This window comes from Ictalurus punctatus, chromosome 18 (assembly GCF_001660625.3).
Source record: "Ictalurus punctatus breed USDA103 chromosome 18, Coco_2.0, whole genome shotgun sequence".
Classification (NCBI taxonomy): domain Eukaryota; kingdom Metazoa; phylum Chordata; class Actinopteri; order Siluriformes; family Ictaluridae; genus Ictalurus; species Ictalurus punctatus.
The window spans coordinates 22390675-22414119 of record NC_030433.2 but is presented as its reverse complement, the minus strand read 5'-3'; the positions used below and the strand labels follow the sequence as shown (position 1 = coordinate 22414119).

Sequence of the window (23445 nt, the reverse complement as noted above, 5' to 3'; positions counted from 1 at the left end):
TGAAATCTAATCTAACGAGCCAGCTACTTCATTAATGCCTAATTAACTACCGAAAACGAACCGCCGAGAGGACAATTCTGTGTACTCGTACTCCTCATCCTCTCCCGATCAAGCCTCGGTATTAACGGAGACGTACGATCGTCTCGCTCCGACCCGTCACAATTTCCGCATTCCGTCATCGTCTATTAAAACTAGTAAACGAGGTTCCTACCGACGATCAACACGCGTCCGTGCCCGATGTGTGTAGTGCAGCAGGTCGTTCCATCATGAAATGTTCGAAGCGTATTTTATGGAAACGTTTAAGTAGAAATTGACGTAGGGTGTTTTTTTAAAAAAATTGTATTTCTCGGGGTTAACTTTCTGTTAATTAAACTTAGGGGGGAAACCCCCCCCGCAAAACAGAACCCAAATCCGCACGTCTTGCGTCAATTCGTATCTTGCTAGATTTACATCCTGCGTCTTTGACATTAAGAAATACACCACATCATTTCTGTTTGTGGGGGGAAAAAAAAAGGTTTTATTAAGGTACAGGCAATGTGATGTAATATAATATAGCTGACCGTGTGTGTGTGTGTGTAAGATTAATTTTACACATTAAACAAACAAACAAAAAAAAACAATGACGTATTTTATTCAAGAGAGAATAACTAAGTGCTGCCGTGGATTCCTAAAGAGAATCTCTGCCGCGCTTTGTACGGCGAGCCCGAGGTCGCGTACGTCAGCAGTAAAGCCGAAGCCCTCTCGCGGTGACGGCGTGGGACCCCGCCGAAGTGCTGATCCGTGTACGAGAGGACGAGACAACATTCCAGCACGTCCGGGAAGGCGTAGTTCTGGAACAAAGAAAGAAATCCTCCGTTATGCAAAGAAAGAACGAGCGCCGAGGACCGGGTTACCGTGGTAACGGTGCCTGTTCGAGGAAAAAAACAAAAAACAAAAACATTTTCATCGTTCATTTTTACGGATTTATCTTCTACAAATCTGAGCGGTTCCCCAACACGTGAACGTGACCGGACTGTCCATCACGCCGGGTGATCGTCACGTAGGCTACGCCGTGACGCTCTCGAATCCGATCGGTCGGAAGGCGTGTATCGGGAAGTAGTCCAGACTGGAACGTGAACTGAACCGACGTATATTGATGCGCTTGTTCTAATACCTTCTCGTTCCTATAGTAACGGCAGCACATCATCGAAGACTAGTGATAAACTTTTTTTGATTTCAAAAACATCATTGAACAAAGAAAACATAATCGCAGATGTGGTGAAGTTTTTGAATGGAAGGAGTCTCCAGTGTCAGTGCTTTGAACAGTTTCCCAGCACAGGAACGTCTTCAGGATACAGACTGAACTGAGTGAATTTATTTTCCGCCAGCTTTAATAGCAATCATTTCTATTATTATTATTATTATTATTATTATTATTATGATTGTTCTTTAAAGTTTAGCAGGGATATTCTCTAACACCGTCACCCGAATAACAGCACAAGCCTACCACCGGACGACTTACTTTCACGTGGTCAGGAATGGCAGCGAGTATTTTCTGATGCTCAGCGACCTGCGTGACCAGGACGGGAAAAGACTCGGCATCTGCAGGAGGCCTGAGAGAAACAGAAAGGAAAAGACGTCAGCGTATAACCGGTGCTGTAGCGGTTACGTCAAGGAGTAAATCAGCTCCTTTTAAGGACATGAAGAAGGGAAGCAGGTCAATTTAAATAAATAAATAAATAAATAATAAATAATAAAAATAAAAACGTCAGCACATGGTCTGATTAAACTGAGGAGAGCAACGTGTGCATTTCCGGGTCGTAGAAGTGCTGGTGGCGGTGTTCGGAAACCATCATTTAATTACTTAAGGCACCACGTGAACCTGATTGGTTAATCCCGTTTCACTATATATCAGCCGGTAGCCAATAAAATGCGAGTCTAAGGGATCAGTTTGTGGGAAGTTTACGTACGGAGGCACTCTGTTGACGTTTTCCGATGGTTAGCGCAAAACAGCGCTCTTTAGCGGGGTTAACTGCAGGTAAATAAGTCATTTTAACCGTCTATTTCGGTGGGATGTATCGGAAGGACGGCTCGACGATACGACGACGTGAGATCGACAAAAACGTGACTGCGGTCACGTTTCCAGCTTTAAATCCTCTCAAAAACATTTCATTTACAACATCGACATCTTTACCTGGACTCTGGATGTCCCCGTCCTTCGGGGGTGTTTTGCTCGTACGTGAGATCGCCGGACTCCTCCTGAAGGTGGCGGTGTTGTTGGACCAGCACGGCCACTCTGCTCTGGACGGCTTCTAAAGCTCTTTGTCTGGACTGCAGGGCGGCGTGAGGCTCCGAGAGAAGAACGTCCCAGACGTCCTCGCCTGGAGATCCTTCGGCGTCATCGAGAGCGGGTTCGCTCCCGTGAGCGGCGTCTCCGTTCTCTACCGGCGTCTGGTGGCCGTTAAAGCGTTTCGCGCCGCCACTACATCCCCACCAGTTTCTATACATGAGCTGGTAACAGACGAGAGCTTCCAGACTCCGAGATGCGGCCGAGCTTCTTTCGTCGCTCTGCAGCTTCTGTTTATAGACCGCCACAGAATCCGTACCTGCGCGGGAGGGGGCGGGGCTTTAAAACCACAAAACATCATAATACTCGAATCGAGCTCAAGTCTCTTCTTGCGAGCGATTCTCTTACCTCCAGGGAGGAAAAGCTGGCACATCTCGGCCATGAGAGGAAAACGATTGGCCTTGAAGACTCGACTCAAAGCTCTCAGAAGCTCCTCTACCAGCGAGCCCCAGTCACCCAGAAGCTCACTGAGTGCACAAAGAGCTACGTCCAAGGCCACGTGAGACAACAGCTGCAGGACGGAAGCACATCGCACGTTTACATACGCATACTCCTATACGTCATGACATTCGTAGAAGGAGGAGTCTCGACACTTCCGTACTCCACGGTACCTGTTCTACGGGTGCTCCGGCAGTAGCGGGCGGGTTCTCCACGGTTCTCAGCTGCTGATGGAGCGTTCCGAGCCGGTCCGGATCTGCAGAGTCGAGCCCGAACACACTCCTCCACACGCTCTGTACGGCACTGAGGAAGCACTGCTCGTCGCTGGGTTTAGACCAGGCGTGACATGACGGCGAGGTCCAGGTCACCAACCCGGTGTGTGACAGTCTCTGAGTGAGGAGCTCACACACACAGAACACAAGCCTGTGACCCTAAACGGAGAAGAAGATCGGAGATATTGGGAACGTTCTGCACACACACACACACACACACGAACTTTACCTGACATTTACAGCGCTGTGTATTTTCACCCAACAACTCATTCCATTTACTAACCACCAAAATCAAACTGACCAATAAGGTGTCTTGCATGCTGAGGATCTCTTGCGCTGCCAGCCAATCCTGCGAGTGCACGAGGTCTTTCGCACATCTCAGAGCGAGTGAGTGGCACAGGTCTCTCTCGCCGGCGAACTTCGCAAGGTTGGCGGCCGTCTTCAGTGACGTCACGTCCCCTTTCTTAGCGATGACCTTGGCCGCGTCAAAACCGGAGTCCGCGGCGAGATAGCTGTAGGAACGAGACAGTTTGGACTTCAGGACGCAAGTATTCCCGTTTTTTTCCCCCTCCCATCACAAGACACCTTTACACCTCTATTTCAAATATTAAAATCATAAACCTGGATACGGACATAACCTGGGGTCTCGTTTATCAGCAGTTTCTACTCGTACGACGTGATTCGCGCATGGCCATGTTGTATGTAGAACCCCCCCGCCCTCTAGTGGTAGAAACGTGTAACTGCAGGAAACTCTTTTCTGTCCTGTGCAAATGTAATCCTTTTCAATTCTAGCGCAAATCAACAGGAGACTTGAGACCGTGTTTGGCATTTCCCAAACCACCGTGAGCTGAATAATCACACGCATTTATACGCGTTCATATCGTTTCCAAATACTGCGGTGGATAAGACAACGATAACGAAGGATTTTAACATCACTGCAGGGTTTTTTTAAAAAAAAGAAATGTAATTGGGGCAATTGAATGCTTAAAATAAAAACATTTTCTAAAAAGAATAATTTTGGATTCATTTCTTAGACAAACCGCCACTAGAAGTGCCAAATAAACCATTCTCCACTCCGTCAGTGTCAGCAAAGTGACAAAGCCATGCCACGAACGGTCGTTTACCATATATGGTGAACCGGAGGCGTTTCTTTATGCAAATGAGCACATCCATGAACAAGCACAGTAAATGAAATGTGTCGGTTTTATTAAAACTCGACCGCGTACAGAGATTCAGAACCCGTCCTGCACACGCTTTGAAAAACGAGACTTTTCCTCGATCGTGTCGATTTTTTCGCTCACCATTTAGCGGCGGTAGTGTAATGGCCGTCCTTCTCCAACACGGCGCTCCAGCTCATATAGAGATCCTTCAACACGGGGTCCTCAGGCTGCAGTCTGGCTTTGGCCAGGGCGATGGCTTCCCTGTCGATTAACCGCAAACTTTAGTCCTTTTTGAAATGCCGTAAAGCAGACGAATGACAGGTTAACGGTTTCAAAAAGCCGACTTCACCTGTAGAACTGGTGAGATTTGAGGAGGCCGATGGCTTCGTAGAGCTTGTGGACGGACACGAGGTGCGAGGCGGCTTTGAGGAACTGCTCCTGCATACACAGCTGCTTCACATAAGCCTCTACGGTCCTGACCCACACCTGATAACCGGCTAGAACGACCAGAAAAGAAACGATTACATGGCTCAAACCGCTCGTGTGGGCGGGGCTTAACGGCAATTGACTCAAATTGGCTAGTGAGATCTGGATCGACAGCTCGAGTGTCCGGCTGAGGAGGACGATGAGGATAATGACGATGATGACGACGACGCCGACGCCGCCGCCGCCGCTCCTGTGAGCTCGTCTCGAAAAAATCGTGGTACGAGACTTACTCGAACTTCAAATATTAATTACGGACTCATCCTAATACACCGACTCGGCAAGCGAGTCATTTCCACTAGCAGGTTCAAACGCTATAACTATACAGAGAACCGCATACGGAACGCTCTCCAAAATCCGCGCCTCTTAAATCTTTACTTCCTGGTCAGGGAGCTGTCCGTCCTTATCTCGCTAGCCAATCAGAGCTGCCTGCTTCATATAGTGAGCGAGGAGAAGGAGAGAAGGGACGCCTACCCGTAGGTGCTAAGCTCAGTAAGTGGTCAGTCAGCTGTCCTTTCTCTGTGGCCAGTTGTAGAGCTCCGATCAGGTCTCCTTTCCACAGCCTCAGATACATCATCGAGTCATAATGTCCTGCTTCCAGGTGACTGTCCTCTGCACGAACAGAGCGAACAACCAGGGGTTTTAAAAAGGTGCGAGCTCCGATCGCCTCTCGAACGGTTCGTTCTGAGGAACTCGTGGACAAAAGGCGTCGATGTCGGACTCTACACGCGATCTGTTAGGAGACGTTCGTTTAACGGTAATGGTAAAGAGAGTGACAAGCTGAGGAAAATAAAAAAAAAAAGAGAAAGGAAAAAAAAATGAGAGAGAGAGAGAGAGAGAGAGAGAGAGAGAGGCCGGTGAGGGAAAGACCATTTATAGCTGCTATAACGTCCGTTTTCTGCGGACGTTCCACAACGCTAAATGGTGTGAAATCGGCAAATTACTGCGCCGTGAAGACGAGCAAAACACTTCAGGGTGTGCCGATATGGGAGAACAATCGACTCTGGCTCGGTTACGGCCACGATGTGCCGCATCACGCGATCGCTTCGTTGATCGTTTTCCTCTAAAAAAAAAAAAACCCACTCCGTCTTTCAGTGCTCCGTTATTTGGAAGAACCTTTATGCGAGACGTCCCCGTTTCTGCTCCAGAAAACTGTTCACTAGTACAGAACGTTAGCCTCGACGCTACGCCGCCCTCATGCTAACGACGAGAATGTATCGCATCTCTTACCTTCCTCCTGGAACATCCTGTACAGGGCTTGTCTGTCTGCGAATAAACCGAGCTGGATGTGTTCTCCGGTTCCCGGTACACAGTTCTCTGTCTGACCTGGAAGAGGAAGGGAGTGTGAGGCCGAGTCACGGAGTAACCGGAGGTTCCTCCGGGAATCGAAGGAAACGCCGCAATACTCGCGGGAGCTGGCGTTTTCTCGGAATTGACCGCAGACACGTATCACATATTATAGAAATGCCTGAAAGGAGCGTGATATAATATTTATGTCACATCGCTTCCTCGCCGATGCGCTCCCTGACCCTGTGTGTGTTTGACGGCGGCCAGCGTGAGGCAGTCCCGCTGAAGATCCTCTTTGGCTCGGTGGTCCATGGAGGTGCTGAGAGGCAGGATGGAGCGCGGCTTCCTCTTCTTCATGCTCAGATCTAGAAAAGCAAGACAAATCACGTTCACGTCCCAGCGTTTTCACGAACAGATCACGGGCTAAAAGTACCGTAAATGCTAAAATGCTGTAAGAGAGGCGTTAGTACAGCGACGAAAACGGGTTCGTTTGTTTTCATTTGCAACGAGCGCTCATTTAAATCGAGATTCGGGTCTTTAGTCTTCATAAGAAGCCTTCTACGTCCTCCTCGTACCTTTATTAGACTCGTGTCCGAGGCCTTTTTCACGTGTCAGCACTCGGGACGTCTTCCCGATGATCATTTCGATCGTTATGGAGGTCAAACCTAAATACTGCTGCTCTAGTGCGTTCTTAAATCTATAGCGTAGGCCGACGTGTATGCGGGACAGACGGCGTCATATCGGGAAGGCCCATTAGAGGGCGCTGTATTACGTGTCAGAGGAGTGATGGAGATCTGTTTTTTTAAGTCACGTTGTATGTCTTGAGCTGTTAAAGAAAATTTAAAAAAAAAACAAAAAAACAAAGAGACCTGATTTATCTTTCTTCTTTTCATCCTTCTCTTCTTTCTTCGCAGTTAGAAAAGATTTCTCGCCGTTCACGTGCGCTCTCTCCGCGACCGGACCGGCGTCCTGAGACGAACCTGTACTCGAGATAAAAACATCTTTAGACATCCTAGAGCAATAAAATACACTGAGAAAAATAAAACCCCCATTGTGAGATGATGATGATGAGGAGGAGGAGGAGGAAGAGACGAGTGAAACGTTACCAGTGACGGCGGAGACGACGTGTTCTCTCTTCTCATCTTCTGCTTCATCCTCCGTCTGTCCTTCATCCATTCCGCTGCCGGTTCCTCCTCCGGCTTCCTCTCCCATCGGAGACTCGTTCTCCTCCGTCTTCGCCCCGCGCTTTTCCGCGACCTTCTTCTTCTTCTTGGCTTTCTTTATCGGTGCTTTCTTTTTCTCCATCTCCACACGTCTCCTACCTGTGCCAAAAAGCGTTCCTTCTGATCAACTAGGCGGCACGAGCTTGCAGAAAAATCTGTCACGCGTCACCGAAACGAAAACTGTTTCCGGGTGTAGATGGTTAGTGAGATTGATACGCACTCTTCGGAGGTTTGACGTGCTCCTGTTTGGACACGGCCCACTCCTGCACCGTGAAGTCATCGGCGCCTGTCCAGATCAGGTCGGGGTCAACGGGGGACCACTGCACACACAGCACACGTCCGCTATGACCTCTGTAGTTACACACCGGCTCCTGCTTCGGCACATCCCACACCTGCAGCGGAGCACATCAACATACACACACGTACAGTTATATACATATATAACCAGGTAAGATATACCCGGGGTTCAATAGCCGAAGCCTTATTAGCGAGCGAGTCCGCTAGCCGGGTTTTCAATCAGGAAGTCTATCATGTTGTAGTTATCATCAATCCAAATGAACACTACGAGTGTCGAGTACAGGCATCTCAAATCCATCGTTTTTAGTTTTACAGCAAGACAGCAGTGGCAACATAAACATCGGCAAATCGCCTAGACGACGCTTTATTAATAACCGTGACCGTAAACTGAAAAAATAATCTGTAAACACAAGAGTAGACCTGCCTGAGCTGTTCCGTCGTAGCAGACTGTGACCAGGCGAGCGTCGTGGTGAGGACTCCACGCCAAGCCCGTGATTTTGTTGGTGTGACCAGACAGAGTGCGGAAGGCTTCGGTCACCGAGACCGGGCTCTCGGACGGGTTCTCTGTATTAAAATAACCAGATATTCACCCACACACACACACACAAATTAAATCAGACATTCTGAAAGAAATTACCTAAAATACCTACGCGTTTACGTTTCTGTTGACGTATGAACCTTGAGAAATGAGTGCTGAAGCTGCCTTTGCACACCCCAACACACACGTATATGTATATGTATAGGAGGAGACACGTGTGTGTGTGGCGCTCACCGATAGCGCCGCGCAGGTCGTGGATGTAGATGAGGGCGTTACTGGAGCCGGAGGCGAGCAGGCAGTGCAGCTCCGGCTGGGTGGAGTGCTGATGGTGCCAGCGCAGTGTGTTGATGAGTTTATGGTGCTGCTGCACGGTGCACAGAAGCGTCAGACTCGGCGCCTTGTACACTTCTATAGAGCTGCGAACAAATACAACAGCTTTGTGTTTGTGTGGATTAAATCGGCTCGTGCGTTTAAAAGAAAAAAACAACAAAAACGTAAACGTAGCGAGCTACGGCTCCGGACTATTCAGAAACAACGGTAAAAATCCTGAAACTTCCCTTACATAACATTCATTTCATAGAGATATTTGGCTTTAAATAATATTATTTCATTGACAAATTGATTGTTATTGTTATTATGTTATTATGACGCTCACAGGACATTAGACAGACAGAGTTTAAACTCGACCCCCCCTGCTGTCTGTTCGGTGAATTGCGATTTCAATTAAATCATCCACAAACTTTCATGTTTCCAACCAATCTCACCTAACCAGTTGAGTTTCATTTGATTTACTTATTGCTTTCTTAAGGGAAAGACGCCGAGCCGAGCGTCTAATATCCGGGTGTGGGCGGAGCTAACTTGCGAGCCAGAAAAACGTGTCCCCCCGAGCCAGAAAAAACGTCTGCATGAAATCAAAACGGAGCTTTTGTGGTTTTTAGTACGAATACGTCCTCCGTAAGGTCATCTATACGCTAGTGCGCTCCAAAACGATGACGTCATCCTGCACGTCTCATGAGATTTTCCATCCAATCAAACGCTTTCTAGAATGTGAAGTGTCCCGCCCCCGACACGATAAAAATCCACGCAACTAACTGTAGTCAAGTACGGCTTAGCCCAGGCTGCGAGGACAGATGAACACTATAGGCTATTTTAAATGGGGGAGGAGCCACTCGATATGTCCCGCCCTGACTTCCTGTTTCAGTGGAAATTAGGTCAACACATCGAATAACGCAGGGACTTTATATTAAAAAAAAAAAAAAAAAAAAAAAAAAAAAACCTCGCCAGATCCATTCCATGAGCAATTGTATAATAATAATAATAATAATAATAATAATAATAATTTAAAGTAGCATAATATTCTGAATTATAATACTCACAGGTGGGATAGAACTCTACTGCTAACAACTATGTAGTCACCTCGAGAGAAAATAAACACGCTAGGCAGGCTGGAATCATTTTTATCGCCTAGATAACCGTGTTTCTAGGAAACCAAAGCACAGCAAGTGGGGGTTTGACTTCCCGATTAGTTTCGAAACAGGAAATGCATCCTTCGTATAAGCGACTGTAAGAGCACCGCGTGGAAACCGCTCACCCGTCTTCATTTCCGATAGCCAAGACTTTCCCATCCGGCTTCCAGCTCAGGTCTGTGTGAGGAGACAGTTTGTGCTGCGGATAACAGACCACACTTAATCAGCCGTACGCACAAAACATTGAAACCACTGAGTGAATTACAATCTAAACTATACTGTTCCTCCACCCCCCCCCCCCCCCCCCCAACCTCCCCCACCCCCCACCCCACCCCTAGTTTATTAGGTGCGACATTGATTGCAGTTGCACTCATAATTCTAGCGTTATAATGATATCATTAATAAACCACATCAGGTGTGTGCGTGCGTGTGCGTGTGTGTGTGTGTGCGCACGAAGAGCTTACTTTAATGTCGTTCGTGTCGCAGATGAGTTTATCGATGTTGCTGGCCTCGTCCGACAGCTTCCACGGGTCGTGCTGAAAGATGACGCCCTCTCCGGCACAACTGTACAGCGTGTAGTCAGGTTTATCTCCTGCACCTGAGAACGCACACACGAGGGACTGACCGGAGGTGATGGGTTTTGCCGATTTGAAAAGAAAAAGTCCCCGCCCCCCGAAAATAAACAACGATGCAGCAGAACGTATTTCTGGATCTCTGGTGACGTGCGTGCGAATCCGCATCTTCTGTCGCAGCCTTCGAGAAGTCGATAAGAAGCCGGACGGAAGCGTGTCGTCTTCCGTATCCCCTCAGGCACGCGCTCGGACCTCGATTTACGCCCGGATAAACGGTCCCGTGAGAAACCCCCGAGAGTAAACACATTAACATACACAAAACCCGTCGCCGCTTTCGCCACTGCGTCGGCGTCTCTCTCAGAACAAAAAGCAATCATCTCCTCCGCCCTCCGGCCTGACGACGGATAAGAAGCGAGAAGCGGTACGAGGCCGCAGCCGGGCTGCAAATGAAGTTTCTGCTCCTCCATTTCCCGGCTAAAATGCCCGTAAGGGAATGGGCTTGTACATAATCTCTCTCAATTACGCAGTCCGCACGAACGACGCTCCGGGCGATGCTGCTCCATGACGGATGATTATTGGCGCCGGTGCTATTTCAATATTTGCCAGCTCGGGAGTTAGGGTGTTATGGATGAACTGATGGATGGAAGAGAAAAAGAAAAAAGAAAAAGAAAAAGAAAAAAAAAAAAAAAAAAAAAAGAGACTCACCGAATGACAGAGGCGGTACTGCAGGACCCCAGTCCAGAGAGTAGACCGTTCTACGGTGGTACGTGCTGGAGATCTGTGGAGGTCTACACACACACACACACACACACACACACACAGTCAAAAAACCTGCTATTACGCTAGATGTGTCAAAGATTTAAAGACAAACACGTGCGTGTGCTCTTACTTGTTGGAATAAACGTCATAGATCCCGACTTTTCCGTCGTCTGTGCCGAAAGCTAAAGATCCCTCCTTCACCGGATGCCACGCCAGCTGCCGACGAGCAGAAACGAATAACGTCTGATAACCAAATATTAAGGTCCAAACGTGAAAGAAAACTTTCCCACGTTTCACGCCGAGTTTCCAAGGTTACCGCTAGAGTCAAATCATCTTTCATCGAGTTTCGAGTTAGTTTAGTTAATTCGGGGAACAAAAACGACGAGAAATTTCCCAAAATTATCCGCCCGGCTAAAAAAAAAATCACGCCTTCGAATCGCCCCCCCCCCCCCCCCCCCCCCCGCAAACCCCCGAAACGTGTATATAATTCAAACGTTCGTATTCAAAACGGTATAAATACAGCCGTCGTGTATCCGCTCGTGTGTCGTGTTTGTTTCTGCGTGTTTTCGGTGACTTACGGCCGTGACTTTGGACTTGATCCCCTGCCAGTACGTCTTGGTTTCGTACGGGTTCTGGATGGACAGGGTGTTCCACACGCGGATCATGCTGTCCCCGACCCCCAGCGCCAGGCGGCCCGTGGCCACCGGAGAGAAGCTCATCGAGTAAACGAAGCCTCCCATGGTGGGTAAAGTCCAGCAGCACTCCAGAGTGTCCAGATCCCAACACTTAATCTGGACACAGCAGAAACGCACACAACCAGACTGAAAATCTCACACCAATACTCATTACATCGACAGTTCTCAGCCATGCGGGCGATCCGGAACGCGTGGCAGGAAGTCGAAATGATACGCGATATCTATCCGCCTCGCGATGCTTTTCGGCTCGTCACGTCTGTAAAGAGTGGTTACTCGACCTACTACCACAGCCATCTTATCAGCTCGACCCGGTCTGACCGATCCCCGATCGACAGGTTCTGAAATACTCGGATACGGTCCGGGTCACGGGGCCGAGACTCACGTTCGAGAGCGCGAGTCGGCTACGGACGTATTCTACGAAATTTTCATGAATACTCCTTGCGTAAATACGCCTACGGACCATTTACGAATAAATCCTTCCGTATTTGATAAACGGGGAAGTTATTCGATCGGCACTCTTTAGAAAACACTCCGCTTTTCTAATTTAATAATAATAATAATAATAATAATATCTTCAGAATTGAATCAGAATCCTGAACAGTAACGTTTTCCTGCTGCCAACTCGTTTAATCTCTCTTACACACACACACACACACACACACAGCCATTAGCACGGCAGAATGTCCCAAGTATGGGTTTTCTCAGTTATAACGATTCGGCTTTACGTTAAAACTCATCATGAACCCATTCCTCCTCCAACGACATCGTACACGTGAGGATTCTCCAGCTACCGGACCACGACGTTACGGAAAAAGCCAACAGCGTATCTCACGTCTCTGTCCATGGACGTGCTGACGAGTAGCTCTCGGTCCGCCACGCACACGGAGCTCATGTTGAAGACGATGCGGCTGTGGTTCTGACCGTCTGACGCGCTGCCCAGCAGAGTCCACTTCTGTTTGCCCGATTTGGTGAGGTCCCAAACCACCAGCTCTCCGCTAAACACACGGCAAAATATATATTAAAAAAAAAAAAAAAAAAAAAAAAAAGAGTCATTCATGTGTTAATTCGAGTGTGTAGATCAAGCGAGTCTGCTCATTAACAGAGCGCGTTAGGTGGACACACAGCAGTCTTAACCTCTTACCCGATCCCCTTTCTTCTGGATCTTTGACGATTCGGTGTAAAATTCAATAAATAACAATAAACGTCATATTTACGATTCTAACTTCGGCTGAAGTAAGTACAAAGCTAGCGTACAGTGTGTGTGTGGCGGGGGGGGGGGATAAGTATCGGACGCGTCGACATTTTTTTCAGTAAATATATTTCCACCAGACGTCAGTATTAACTCGAAAAACGTGTAAATATAAAGAATTCACAACGTTAAAGTCCATAAATAAAGTTATGTGTAATAAAGTGGAATGACACGGGAAAAAAGCTCCGAACACACTAGTTCTCGAAGGCGAGGTGAGGCAAAGAACTCGCTGAAATCTGTAAGTAATTACACCCCCTATCTGTGCAAATTAACATCAGCTGGGTTAATACACTGACGGTCTATAAAAATGGTCCGTTACGTATTATTTCCCCCACTGCTCGTCGAATGACGTTCTAAACATCACGTCTTACCTTTAAACAAGTTACACCGTACATACAGGCGTGTGCTATACAAACACTACTAACCGTGCTCTTTAAACACCGTAATAAACATCCAAAGAGCAAAAATTCCTGACCCAAAGCAGCTGGAGACGACTTGTGAAGATCTTCCTTTAGGCCAGTGCACCGTGAGCCAGAGTCTCTCCTTCACCCCGGGGTCCACTCCCGTGCCTCGCCTCTTCAGGAACGGCAGCTTCAGCGTCATGACACCTACAGTACAGGTGTGGATACGACGGTACACGGCGATAAAGAAACCCGAAATACGTACAACGTAAAGCGGCGCTTTCATATTATTCTAGATTCGTCGCACAAAGTGAAATATTTCAAGCCTTTTTTGTTTGTTTGTTCGTTTTTTTTTTTTACGGCTCACGGAAACGAAAAATCCAGCATCTCAAAATGTTCGAATGGAGAATTTATGATACGGAAATATCGACCTGAGACGACTCTAATCAGATAATTAACTCGAAACACCTGCGAAGGTTTCCTGAGGCTTTAATCTCTCGGTCCGGTTGAGTACACGACCACAATCACGGATTGGAAGATGGAAGTCGATGTTGCGTTTCATTTGGAAATCAAGGTTCCAGAGTCTGGAGGACGAGTGGAGAGGAACAGAATCCGAGCTGCTTGAAGTCCAGAGTGAAGTTTCCACAGTCGGTGATGATTCGGGTTGCCATGTCACCTGCTGGTGTCGGTCCAGTGTGTTTTCTCGAGTCGAGAGTCGATGCAGCGTCTACCAGGAGATTTTAGAGAGCTTCATGCTTCTAGTTGCTGACGAGCTTTACGGAGATGCTGATTTCCTGTTCCAGCAGGACTCGGCACCTGCCCACAGTGCCAAAACTTCTAGTAACCGGTTTACTGACCGTGGTATTACCGCGCTCGATCGCCCAGCCGACTCGCCTGACCCGAACCCCACAGAGAATCTACGACAGACACCAGACCCGACGATACAGACGAGCCGAAGTCCGCTATCAAAGCGACCTGGGCTTCCAGAACACCTCAGCAGCGCCACACGCCGATCGCCTCCACGCCACGCCGCACTGACGCGGTCATTGCTTCGAAAGGATTTAAAGCCACGACCGAGTATCAGCTCATAAATGAACATACTTTTCACAAGGTCGACATTCCTGTAGTATAAATTCTTTATTCGAATATTTTCAGATGCTGGATTTTTGAGTTCCGTGAGCCGTGAGCCGTAATCATCGAGACTAAAACAAAAAAAGGCCCTATACACACACATATATATATATATAGTTCCACTTTTTAAATTAAATTACGGGAAAAAATTTACTTCTCTAATTTAAAAAAAAAAAAAAAAGGTTAACCTGTGTTATCCATTTTTTTATTATAGACAGACAGATAGATAGATAGAGATATTATACCCATGACAGGGCGTTGGGGGCGTGTCTATAAAATGACTGACAAGACACCAATCCAAATATAAAAACAAGTATTTTTTTCCCCCCTCATAAATATCTGTATCTCACCTTTGCCTCTTGCCGTGCTCCAAATCCGAACGGTCTGATCCCGACTACCTGAAGCAAGGTATCCACCCCGCTCGACTTCTGCCAGCCCGCTGGACACGTCTGCAGAGAAGGACAACAAACACGGCTGAGAAGGCCAGGAACTTTACACATCCGGCTGAAACGTTCAAATCGTATATTTATCAAAGCTTTGTGAAGATACCATACCAGCGTTGTCCTCAGTTCGACTGTACAGCGTGTCCTCCTGGGGATCGGGACACCAGGCGAGAGCGTGGATCTCCTCTTCGTGACCGCGCAGTCGATGCATCACCTCTCCTTTCTTGCTGATGTCTATCAGTACGATCATTCCGTCCTTGTACCTTGGAGAGAAGATAGAGGAGTGTCAGAAGATCGCCGGGCAAAAGAAATGCCACGTTCGTTACTAAGGAAACATCGTGAACCCGGTAGGATTCATGAACCCAGAACCAGTCCATTACAAAGCATCACAAGGATTCAAAAAGCAGGCCTACACACAGATCTAGAGGAGGTCTTACCCAATGGCGACGTGGTTCTCAGTGTGTGGCGAGCAGGACAGACAGAAGATGGTTCTGGGTTCGGGGAAGAAGCTGCGAGTGTCTCCTCTGCCAAGCCAGTGACACACCACAATCCCTTTCTCATCTCCCGACACCAGTAACGCTTTCTGCATCGGAGACCAGTGGAGGGCCGAGATGGTGTTCTACACGTACACACACACACACACACACGCACGCACACAATTCCAGCACCACCACGTTGTATAAGCGAGAATTTATGCAGTGTATAAAATGACACCCTACTTCCTCACAAGCACCAAGGTGCATTATGGGTACTCCGGAGATGCCAAGCGCACGCTCCACCACTTTTAAAATCTCTTTCACCACACTCCAATCACTTGCGATCGTTCCTTTTCTGGATCTAGCCGTGTACGTATACTCAGATGAGGCTCGGGGGTTCAAGTCCCAGCACTGTCGAGGTCCCTTAACCCTCACTGCTCTAGGGGCGCCGTATCATTTCGGACCCTGCGCTCTGACCCCGACCTCCTAACAAGCCGGGATATGTGTGACCGGTTATTATTATTCATTATTCAGACGCACCTGCTATATACAGTAGTAGGCAAAACACACGTATTTCTATATACTATACAGTAGGTAAGTACGCGGTTTGGGACGGTTGAAGCCCACGGCTTCAATCGGTCGTCTATTTGCACGTATATATCCCCGACGAATAATTAACCGCACTCGAAGCTTCCGTAAAATAAAAAACGAAAACACCCAAGACCGTATACGGTACCATAACGAAGACGGACCCTACGTCGATACGTGAAATTCTAGAGGGAACACCGGACGGCGTGGGGAGGGGAGGGAACGGCGGACGGCGTGGCGTGGGGAGGGAACGGCGGACGGCGTGGCGCGGGGAGGAAACGACGTGAGTAGTTAATCGATCTACGTTCTATAAAGATGTATAAACGGGAACATGAAAGGAATATTCTAAAAGCGACTCATGTAAACGGCTTAATCAGAATACGGTCTTATTCAGAATAAGGTCAAACAGGATTTATGCCGTCCATCATGTAAATGTAGTCAATGATCAACTAAAAGATGAAAAGAAAATGAGCTACGGGATTTATTTTAATATAATATAAATATAATAATAATACTCAAGTGCAAGATGAGACAGAACTTCCTGTCCTGTACCGTACCGTACCAGTCTTACCTGGTGCACATTATGCTCCTCTAACACCAGCTTCTGCTCAACGTCCCAGATTTTTATTGTCTTATCATCTGAACAGCTGGCGCAGATGTTTTCCTGACCATCATGTCTGCAAAATGAGAAGCCAGACACTCTTTCTGTGTGACCCCTCAGCTCACCTGTGGATGGAGAAATGATGACAGTGATGACTACAAGCATGGACCCAGGGATGAACTTGCCCAAGCACAGAGTCAGAGACGCTTCCTACCGAGCACTGCAGCCGAGGATGCGCTCACTTTCAGCAGGTAAACTGTGTTTTTAGCTCCGAAGCCCAACACGCCGTGGCTGTTCACGTCGCTGCAGCGCGAGCAGTACCAGTTCGGCGAAGCAGGAAGAAACCTCTCGTGCATCCTGGCTGTTCTGAAGGCAAAGCGATTTCTAAAAAAAAGTCCAACTTCAACACCGAGACACTTCCAGCTCCCAGGCAGCAACTCACACCTTTCATTCACCCATGCTGCTTCCTTGTTTGCCCACCCGTCCTCTGTAAAAACCCGCCTCCTCACCTAGGATTGGCTAAAATTTCCCGTTCGCGACAGTTCCCTAAACAGCATCCAATCACGTTGCGATGATGCACCACTGACCAATCAGGGTGCGGTACAGGAATGCGGGTGGGAACGAAACGATACGCTTTGCATCTCCATCAACAATGTCGTCTATCGATGAAAGGTGTCGCAAAAAAATTCTATCTATCTATAAGCTATATCAAATATGATCAAAATGTCATGTTTACTGGTATGAAAGCTCAAACAAAGTGCACTCTTAGAATACCAAACTTGTTAACTTATTGAAAAGTAGCATTGTTACATTGTAAGTTTTTTTTGCTGGTCAAAATATCTTTCATACAAGCAGCTAACGAAAGCTAGTCACTTTGCGACACTGCCGGAAAAGGTGGTATTTTTGTTCAAACATGGCGGCCTCCGTTGTGACAGCGAGTGGTAAAAACGAACTAGCACACTGTATATCTATTTTAAGCGATTTGCGTCAGAATATTTTCTGATTAAATTAAATGTTTTGGGGTTTTCTTTCTCTCTCTCTCTCTCTCCACAGGTGCTACACTACTCGGTCGTTTGCTCGGACAAATCCCTTCAAGGTGTGTAACTAATTCATCTCCTTTAGACAGCTAAGCTATCCTACTGAAGGTGTCCAGGCATCAAGGACAAAGATGTGACTGTATTTAATACCAGTAGACAGCAAATTAAGGTCTATAGATTATATGTATTATTAAATAAACATATATCTTATTTATTTAGGATGGGTTTTTTTGTTTTGTTTTTTTAAATATCACCTTAAAAGTTGAGCAAGAAATTAAACGTTCATTTAAATGTATTTGTATGGATTGTTGTTTAAAATGAATCATAATATTAGTTTCTGTACACTGGAGAAATGTGTAACGAGACATTCTGGTATTTCTGGTGCATAAAAGAATGAGAGGAGAGCTGTGGAACTTGTACGAGCGTTCTTTTCTGTGTGATGATGGCTGTGTGTTCTTGTGCTCCAGGTTTCTCACGCCGTTCTCCCAGACATCCTGTCTTCACACCAGTACAGCATTAAACACCAAGAACTGGGAGAGGAAAAACCGCATCTTGTATCCGCCTCAGGAGAACGATGAGCCCCGCAGACCGGCTGTCAGTGACACCTCTTTTTTTTTTTTTTTTTTTTTTTGCTGTGCTAAAGCGATTTGAGTTATTTATTTATTTATTTATTTATTTATTTATATCTTACTGTTCTTCGTGACTTGTTTTTTTTTCTTTTTTTCCCCCCACCCAGGAGATCTTTCATTGCAGACGTCAGATCAAGTACAGCAAAGATAAAATGTGGTACTTGGCTAAGTTGGTAAGAAACACAGCAGGACATCCGAAACATATTTTTTCTTACGTATTTTCTTCAGCTTGACGTATATTCATGTACGTGAGGGATGCTTTTACCCGTTTACATTTAAGGCATTTTGGCAGACGGCCTTATCCAGATCCTTATTTATACAACTGAGCAGTTGAGGGTTTAGGTCCTTGCTCAATGGCCCAACAGTGGCAGTTTGGCAGTGGCGGGATTTGAACTCGTGACCTTCTGATCAATAGACCAACATCTTAAATACGAGCCTCAATTATGACAACGTCGTGGTGTTCTCTATTCTGATCCGTTTCATGACAGCATTACGAATCGTAATTTTTCGAACATATCTTTTGAAATGATATCATTTATATAATTAATAGAAGATGACCAGGAACTCAAAGGAAGTTTGAAAGAGAGCTAGCTGCTTTCCATCGTGAAGAGAGAACGCTTCAACACCCTCACTTTCTTCTTCATCAGCTAACGATGAGTTTCCTTCTTCCCGGTGACAGATCCGAGGCATGACCATCGACCAGGCCCTGGCTCAGCTCGAGTTTAACGATAAGAAAGGAGCCAAAGTCATAAAAGAGGTAACTGTGGAATCTTTTAACTGTACCTGCGTCGTCATACCCGATCACCAACCGGGTGGCGCGTTTAAAGCGCTGGAGCTGGATTAAAGTATGGTTTTGCACAACAGGTCCTTTTGGAAGCCCAGGAAATGGCAGTGAGGAACCATAACGTTGAATATAAATCCAATTTGTACATCGGTAAGTGTTTATGTCATGTCTTGAAGTATCCCGTTTTGTTTTGTTTGTTTATTTATTTATTTTTTAAAAGAAATAAATGAACTCCGCTCGTGTGAAAGCTAAGAAATCTCTGCGAAGATTCATATTTCAGATGAGCTCGTCCTTGTAACGGCGATCGTAGGGTCACGCCGGCGCTAACGTCTATCTTCTGTTCTCAACAGCCGAGTCGTTCGCGGGTAAAGGCCAGTACCTGAAACGGATCCGTTACCACGGCCGAGGCATGTTTGGCATCATGGACAAAGTGTACTGTCATTACTTCGTGAAGCTTGTGGAGGGCACGCCTCCCACGGCGGAGCAGAGTACGCCGTTTGACCAGGCCAAGGACTACGTAGAAGAGCTGAAGAACCGGACCATCATCTACTCTCTCTAACTCAATAATCCTACAAGAACCGTTCTGTTTATGTAAATAGTACCGGAATAAAATGATTGAAAATGTACGAGTTTTTAAAAAAAAAAAAAAACTTTTTGTGAACATTTATAGATTGTGTGTGTGTGAGAGAGTGAGACAGTAAAGCAGAACATGCCGCAGAACCTTCATGGCCGACGCTGCTCTGCATGACATTTTAGTCCATGACATTCTTCATTAGCTGGATGATGAGTATGGCCTCTGCCTTTTTCTCAACCACTTCATGGCACTTTTCTCCACGATTTATATTGCCACGTGCCCTTTAGCTTCATCTCGATTAGACTTGTTCCGCTTTCAAACGTGGACAGCAGAGCAGCTGATTTCTTTTTAAAAATAAAACCTGCCACATTAGACGATTCACCAAAAGCCTGCCTTTTTTGAAAAGGCCGAATTTCTTAAGCTGAGCTTAATTGGGATAACGACCTTATTATTGCGTGAGATAATGGCAGTGACCGGAACATTCCGAATCATTTTGACTGTGACGTTAGTACATTGGGGGCGGGGTGGGGCGGGATTTGTGAAGGAAAAAAAAAATTCGCAAGCGAGTTCAAAACAAACCCCCCCCCCCCCCCCCCGAACATTCCAGTTATTTCTGAATTGTGCGACTGATTCATTTTTACGATCTGTACGGCAGCAGGGGGCGTGTCCTCATGAATCCACATGATTTCCATTCATTAAGGAAATGACTCTCATATTTAGAGTATACCTCTGTATCTGATACGATACGACGCGTCTTCTCCGATCGATACGTGACCGGCTTTGTTCAGAATCACGGATAGGCTTCGAGTTCATTTATGAACGCTGATGGCGTAGAGAAGGACCATTTGAAAAAGGATCGAATTCAAATGTTATCGGTAACACACACACACACACGCAACCACACACAGTACGACGTGCAGTGAAACACTTTGCCCCCCCCCCCCCGTTTGGAATGTAAAGTAGAATTGACGTAAAGCAGAATTTCACTTGTTCACACGATCCCGCCAGGATCCCGTGATTTTTCGATTGCGGAAATGAACGCAAAATCGAGCGATATTGGGAGGAGCTCGCGGTTTTTCAGGATTGGCGCAGGTTTTCCACAGGTTCGGTCCGAGACGAGGTGTTCGGTCGAAGCCGTCTTCGATTCACGTGCGTCGAACACGGGTAGCGCTAAAAGGTCACGTTTACCGACAACACTACGAAGGAGCGCACAGAACAATTTCGTGCGACTGCGATTTCGCCAATTCGAGTAGCTTTCCACAGAAAAAAGCATAAAAAACTCCAAGAAGTCCAGTACGGACTGTATACAGGTAGAAAAGGAAAAATATAATGTAAGGGATGTAAGAGATGTAAGGTGGAATAAAGTGCAGTTGTTTGTGCAATATAATGCTCTACTGCATTATATCGATTCAGGGCCAGAACGGCTTGTGGGAAGAATCTCCTCCTCTTTCTCTCTGTGTTGGCCTTCAGCTTCACCTTTCTAGTGTTCAATTATTTACACATCAATTAAACCAATATGAATGATGTTTCACACACCAGTCGTGGGTCCTTTTCCGGTAAGAACCCATTTATTCATCGTTGCTTTTTAAACAGGCGCACTGATCCGAATCGTCAGTTGTTACGCCCCTAATGGAAGTTTTCACGACCACGCTGGAATGGTTAAAGTCCGGCGCACCTCAAAATGTTTTCTTCATAAAGACCGGCATTCGAGTCGATCGCAGATTTCAGCGAACCGAATCACGTCGCCGAATCCCGGCAGCATTAAACGAGCCCTCGGAGCCACTTCGCAAAGTTTCATTATTCCCCTCATTAAATTAGGATGAGTCTGGAGGTGAAACTCGGCCTGCTCTGTCTAACGGTGCGTGACGAGAGAGAGGAATTTTTTGTCCCTTTAAGAGTAGGTGGAAATTTTGATGTTAAAGAAGCTTAAAGAGCACTTAAATGTTTTTTTTTTTTTTTTAAAAAAAACATCACTGGCTTTAATTTTTTTGTTTTTCAGGAACACACCACACACGCCCTTTGCCGTAAAACGCATCAAACGTCAAATCCCAGTCGCCTCTGTGTTTTATGAGAATTTTCTTAAGTGTAAAAGTGCGTGAAAAGGGAGGCGGCTTTTAAACCGTGGCTTTGCGGAGAGTTTCTAGCTTCCCCGACAATTCCACGCTCTCATCTCTGTGTCTGTAGTGTTCTCAAATAAAATGCCATCACCTCGCCTCGATTTAAGGAGACAAGTGCCCCCAATTTCAGCTCAGAGCCCTGAGCTATCCCAGATCGCAGAACTGAGCTGTGACAAGAAGAGCAACTGTTCTCTCTCTTTCTTTACATGACTCTGGGAATTTCTAAACCTCTGCTGAGTCGACGCATAGTTGACTAGAGCGGCTGCAGATGGATATTTTCGATTAAATTTGACATTTCCGCTGAAGCAGAAGTTGTCTCGGCAGCGGCAGTTAAAACGCTGTGTAGTTTTAGTCCTGTGTAGGTCTTATTTAGTCCTGTGTAGGACTTATGTAGTCCTGTGTAGGCCTTATGTAGTCCTGTGTAAGCCTTATGTAGTCCTGTGTAGGACTTATGTAGTCCTGTGTAAGCCTTATGTAGTCCTGTGTAGGACTTATTTAGTCCTGTGTAAGCCTTATGTAGTCCTGTGTAGGCCTTATGTAGTCCTGTGTAGGACTTATGTAGTCCTGTGTAAGCCTTATTTAGTTCTGTGTAGGCCTTATGTAGTCTAGTGTAGGCCTTATGTAGTCCTCTGTAGGCCTTATGTAGTCCTGTGTAGGCCTTATGTAGTCCTGTGTAGGACTTATGTAGTCCTGTGTAGGCCTTATGTAGTCCAGTGTAGGCCTTATGTAGTCCAGTGTAGGCCTTATGTAGTCCTGTGTAGGCCTTGATATAGTCCTGTGTAAGCCTTATGTAGTCCTGTGTAAGCCTTATGTAGTCCTGTGTAGGCCTTGATATAGTCCTGTGTAAGCCTTATGTAGTCCAGTGTAGGACTTATGTAGTCCAGTGTAGGCCTTATGTAGTCCTGTGTAGGTCTTATTTAGTCCTGTGTAGGCCTTGATATAGTCCTGTGTAAGCCTTATGTAGTCCTGTGTAGGCCTTATGTAGTCCTCTGTAGGCCTTGATATAGTCCTGTGTAGGCCTTATGTAGTCCTGTGTAGGCCTTATTTAGTTCTGTGTAGGCCTTATGTAGTCTAGTGTAGGCCTTATGTAGTCCTCTGTAGGCCTTATGTAGTCCTGTGTAGGCCTTATGTAGTCCTGTGTAGGACTTATGTAGTCCTGTGTAGGCCTTATGTAGTCCAGTGTAGGCCTTATGTAGTCCAGTGTAGGCCTTATGTAGTCCTGTGTAAGCCTTATGTAGTCCTGTGTAGGCCTTGATATAGTCCAGTGTAGGCCTTATGTAGTCCAGTGTAGGCCTTATGTAGTCCAGTGTAGGCCTTATGTAGTCCTGTGTAAGCCTTACGTAGTCCAGTGTAGGACTTATGTAGTCCAGTGTAGGCCTTATGTAGTCCTGGAGGAATGTTGTTTCATTTCACTCTGTACTGTACCAGCTGAATAACGTTGAAATGGCATTAAAGCTACTTGACTTGACTTGAAGTTATTTCCTGTTATCTTGTTATCCTGTAAACCCGTCAGAAAACAGCGCTGACACTGGAGACTCCTTCCATAAGTGTTACGTAAACGTCTCCTAAATGTCCTGAAAGAAAAGGTTTTACCGTTACGTCAAACGTTGTGGAATGAAGTAATAATAAACGATTAAAAAGTGTTACTAAATAATAATAAAACGTTGGATCCGTGGCTGTGGTAGAAGACTAACACTTCGGGCTGTACTGTTTCTGACAGTATTAGGCTTAGATTATGTGTGGCGTCTGGCGTACGACTCTGAGCTGTTACTATAGAAACGATATATGCTACGGCAGGAATGACCAGATCAGAGTCGTGCAGTTATGGAAAATTTATCCACACCTTTTTTTTTTTTTTTTTCTTTGTTTTTTGAGATTTGAGAATTCAAACACAGTGTG

General features: G+C 46.3%; 2 protein-coding genes across 3 annotated transcripts; one reads left to right on the top strand and one right to left on the bottom strand.

Moving 5' to 3' along the window:
• Positions 1 to 499: 499 nt before the first annotated feature.
• Positions 500 to 16905, bottom strand: gemin5 (gem (nuclear organelle) associated protein 5). The gene is made up of 28 exons (XM_017492204.3): positions 16620 to 16905; positions 16376 to 16530; positions 15178 to 15359; positions 14852 to 15003; positions 14648 to 14746; positions 13241 to 13373; positions 12349 to 12511; positions 11400 to 11612; positions 10952 to 11037; positions 10768 to 10850; positions 9955 to 10088; positions 9616 to 9689; positions 8259 to 8440; positions 7911 to 8050; positions 7410 to 7581; positions 7073 to 7288; positions 6836 to 6946; positions 6209 to 6331; positions 5910 to 6005; positions 5154 to 5291; positions 4546 to 4693; positions 4338 to 4457; positions 3338 to 3548; positions 2938 to 3195; positions 2675 to 2837; positions 2174 to 2585; positions 1502 to 1592; positions 500 to 830 (listed from the first exon to the last, which is right to left on the bottom strand). Exons 1-28 carry the CDS (start codon positions 16759 to 16761, stop codon positions 648 to 650), a joined length of 4380 nt encoding a protein of 1459 aa, XP_017347693.1. The 5' UTR covers positions 16762 to 16905; the 3' UTR covers positions 500 to 647.
• Positions 16906 to 17275: 370 nt separating this feature from the next.
• Positions 17276 to 19481, top strand: mrpl22 (mitochondrial ribosomal protein L22). Of its 2 annotated transcripts, none has more exons than XM_017492210.3 (7): positions 17276 to 17346; positions 17459 to 17501; positions 17910 to 18036; positions 18179 to 18244; positions 18751 to 18828; positions 18936 to 19005; positions 19206 to 19481. In XM_017492210.3, exons 1-7 carry the CDS (start codon positions 17319 to 17321, stop codon positions 19412 to 19414), a joined length of 621 nt encoding a protein of 206 aa, XP_017347699.1. In that variant the 5' UTR covers positions 17276 to 17318; the 3' UTR covers positions 19415 to 19481. The 2 variants fall into 2 exon arrangements, with proteins under 2 accessions (XP_017347699.1, XP_017347698.1); XM_017492209.1 differs by having other exon boundaries at positions 17304 to 17367.
• Positions 19482 to 23445: the final 3964 nt, after the last annotated feature.

Bases quoted from the DNA above. Each gene is read 5' to 3' on its own strand.
- gemin5 (XM_017492204.3), bottom strand. From the start codon at position 16,761: ATGCACGAGAGGTTTCTTCCTGCTTCGCCGAACTGGTACTGCTCGCGC. The intron at 7,289-7,409 runs GTGCGTATCAAT...TTTTTGGCACAG, and splicing joins GCACGTCAAACCTCCGAAGA to GTAGGAGACGTGTGGAGATG. The intron at 2,586-2,674 runs GTAAGAGAATCG...CCTCCCGCGCAG, and splicing joins CCAGCTTTTCCTCCCTGGAG to GTACGGATTCTGTGGCGGTC.
- mrpl22 (XM_017492209.1), top strand. From the start codon at position 17,319: ATGGCGGCCTCCGTTGTGACAGCGAGTGGTAAAAACGAACTAGCACAC. The intron at 18,037-18,178 runs GTCAGTGACACC...CCCCCCACCCAG, and splicing joins ATGAGCCCCGCAGACCGGCT to GAGATCTTTCATTGCAGACG. The intron at 19,006-19,205 runs GTAAGTGTTTAT...TGTTCTCAACAG, and splicing joins TAAATCCAATTTGTACATCG to CCGAGTCGTTCGCGGGTAAA.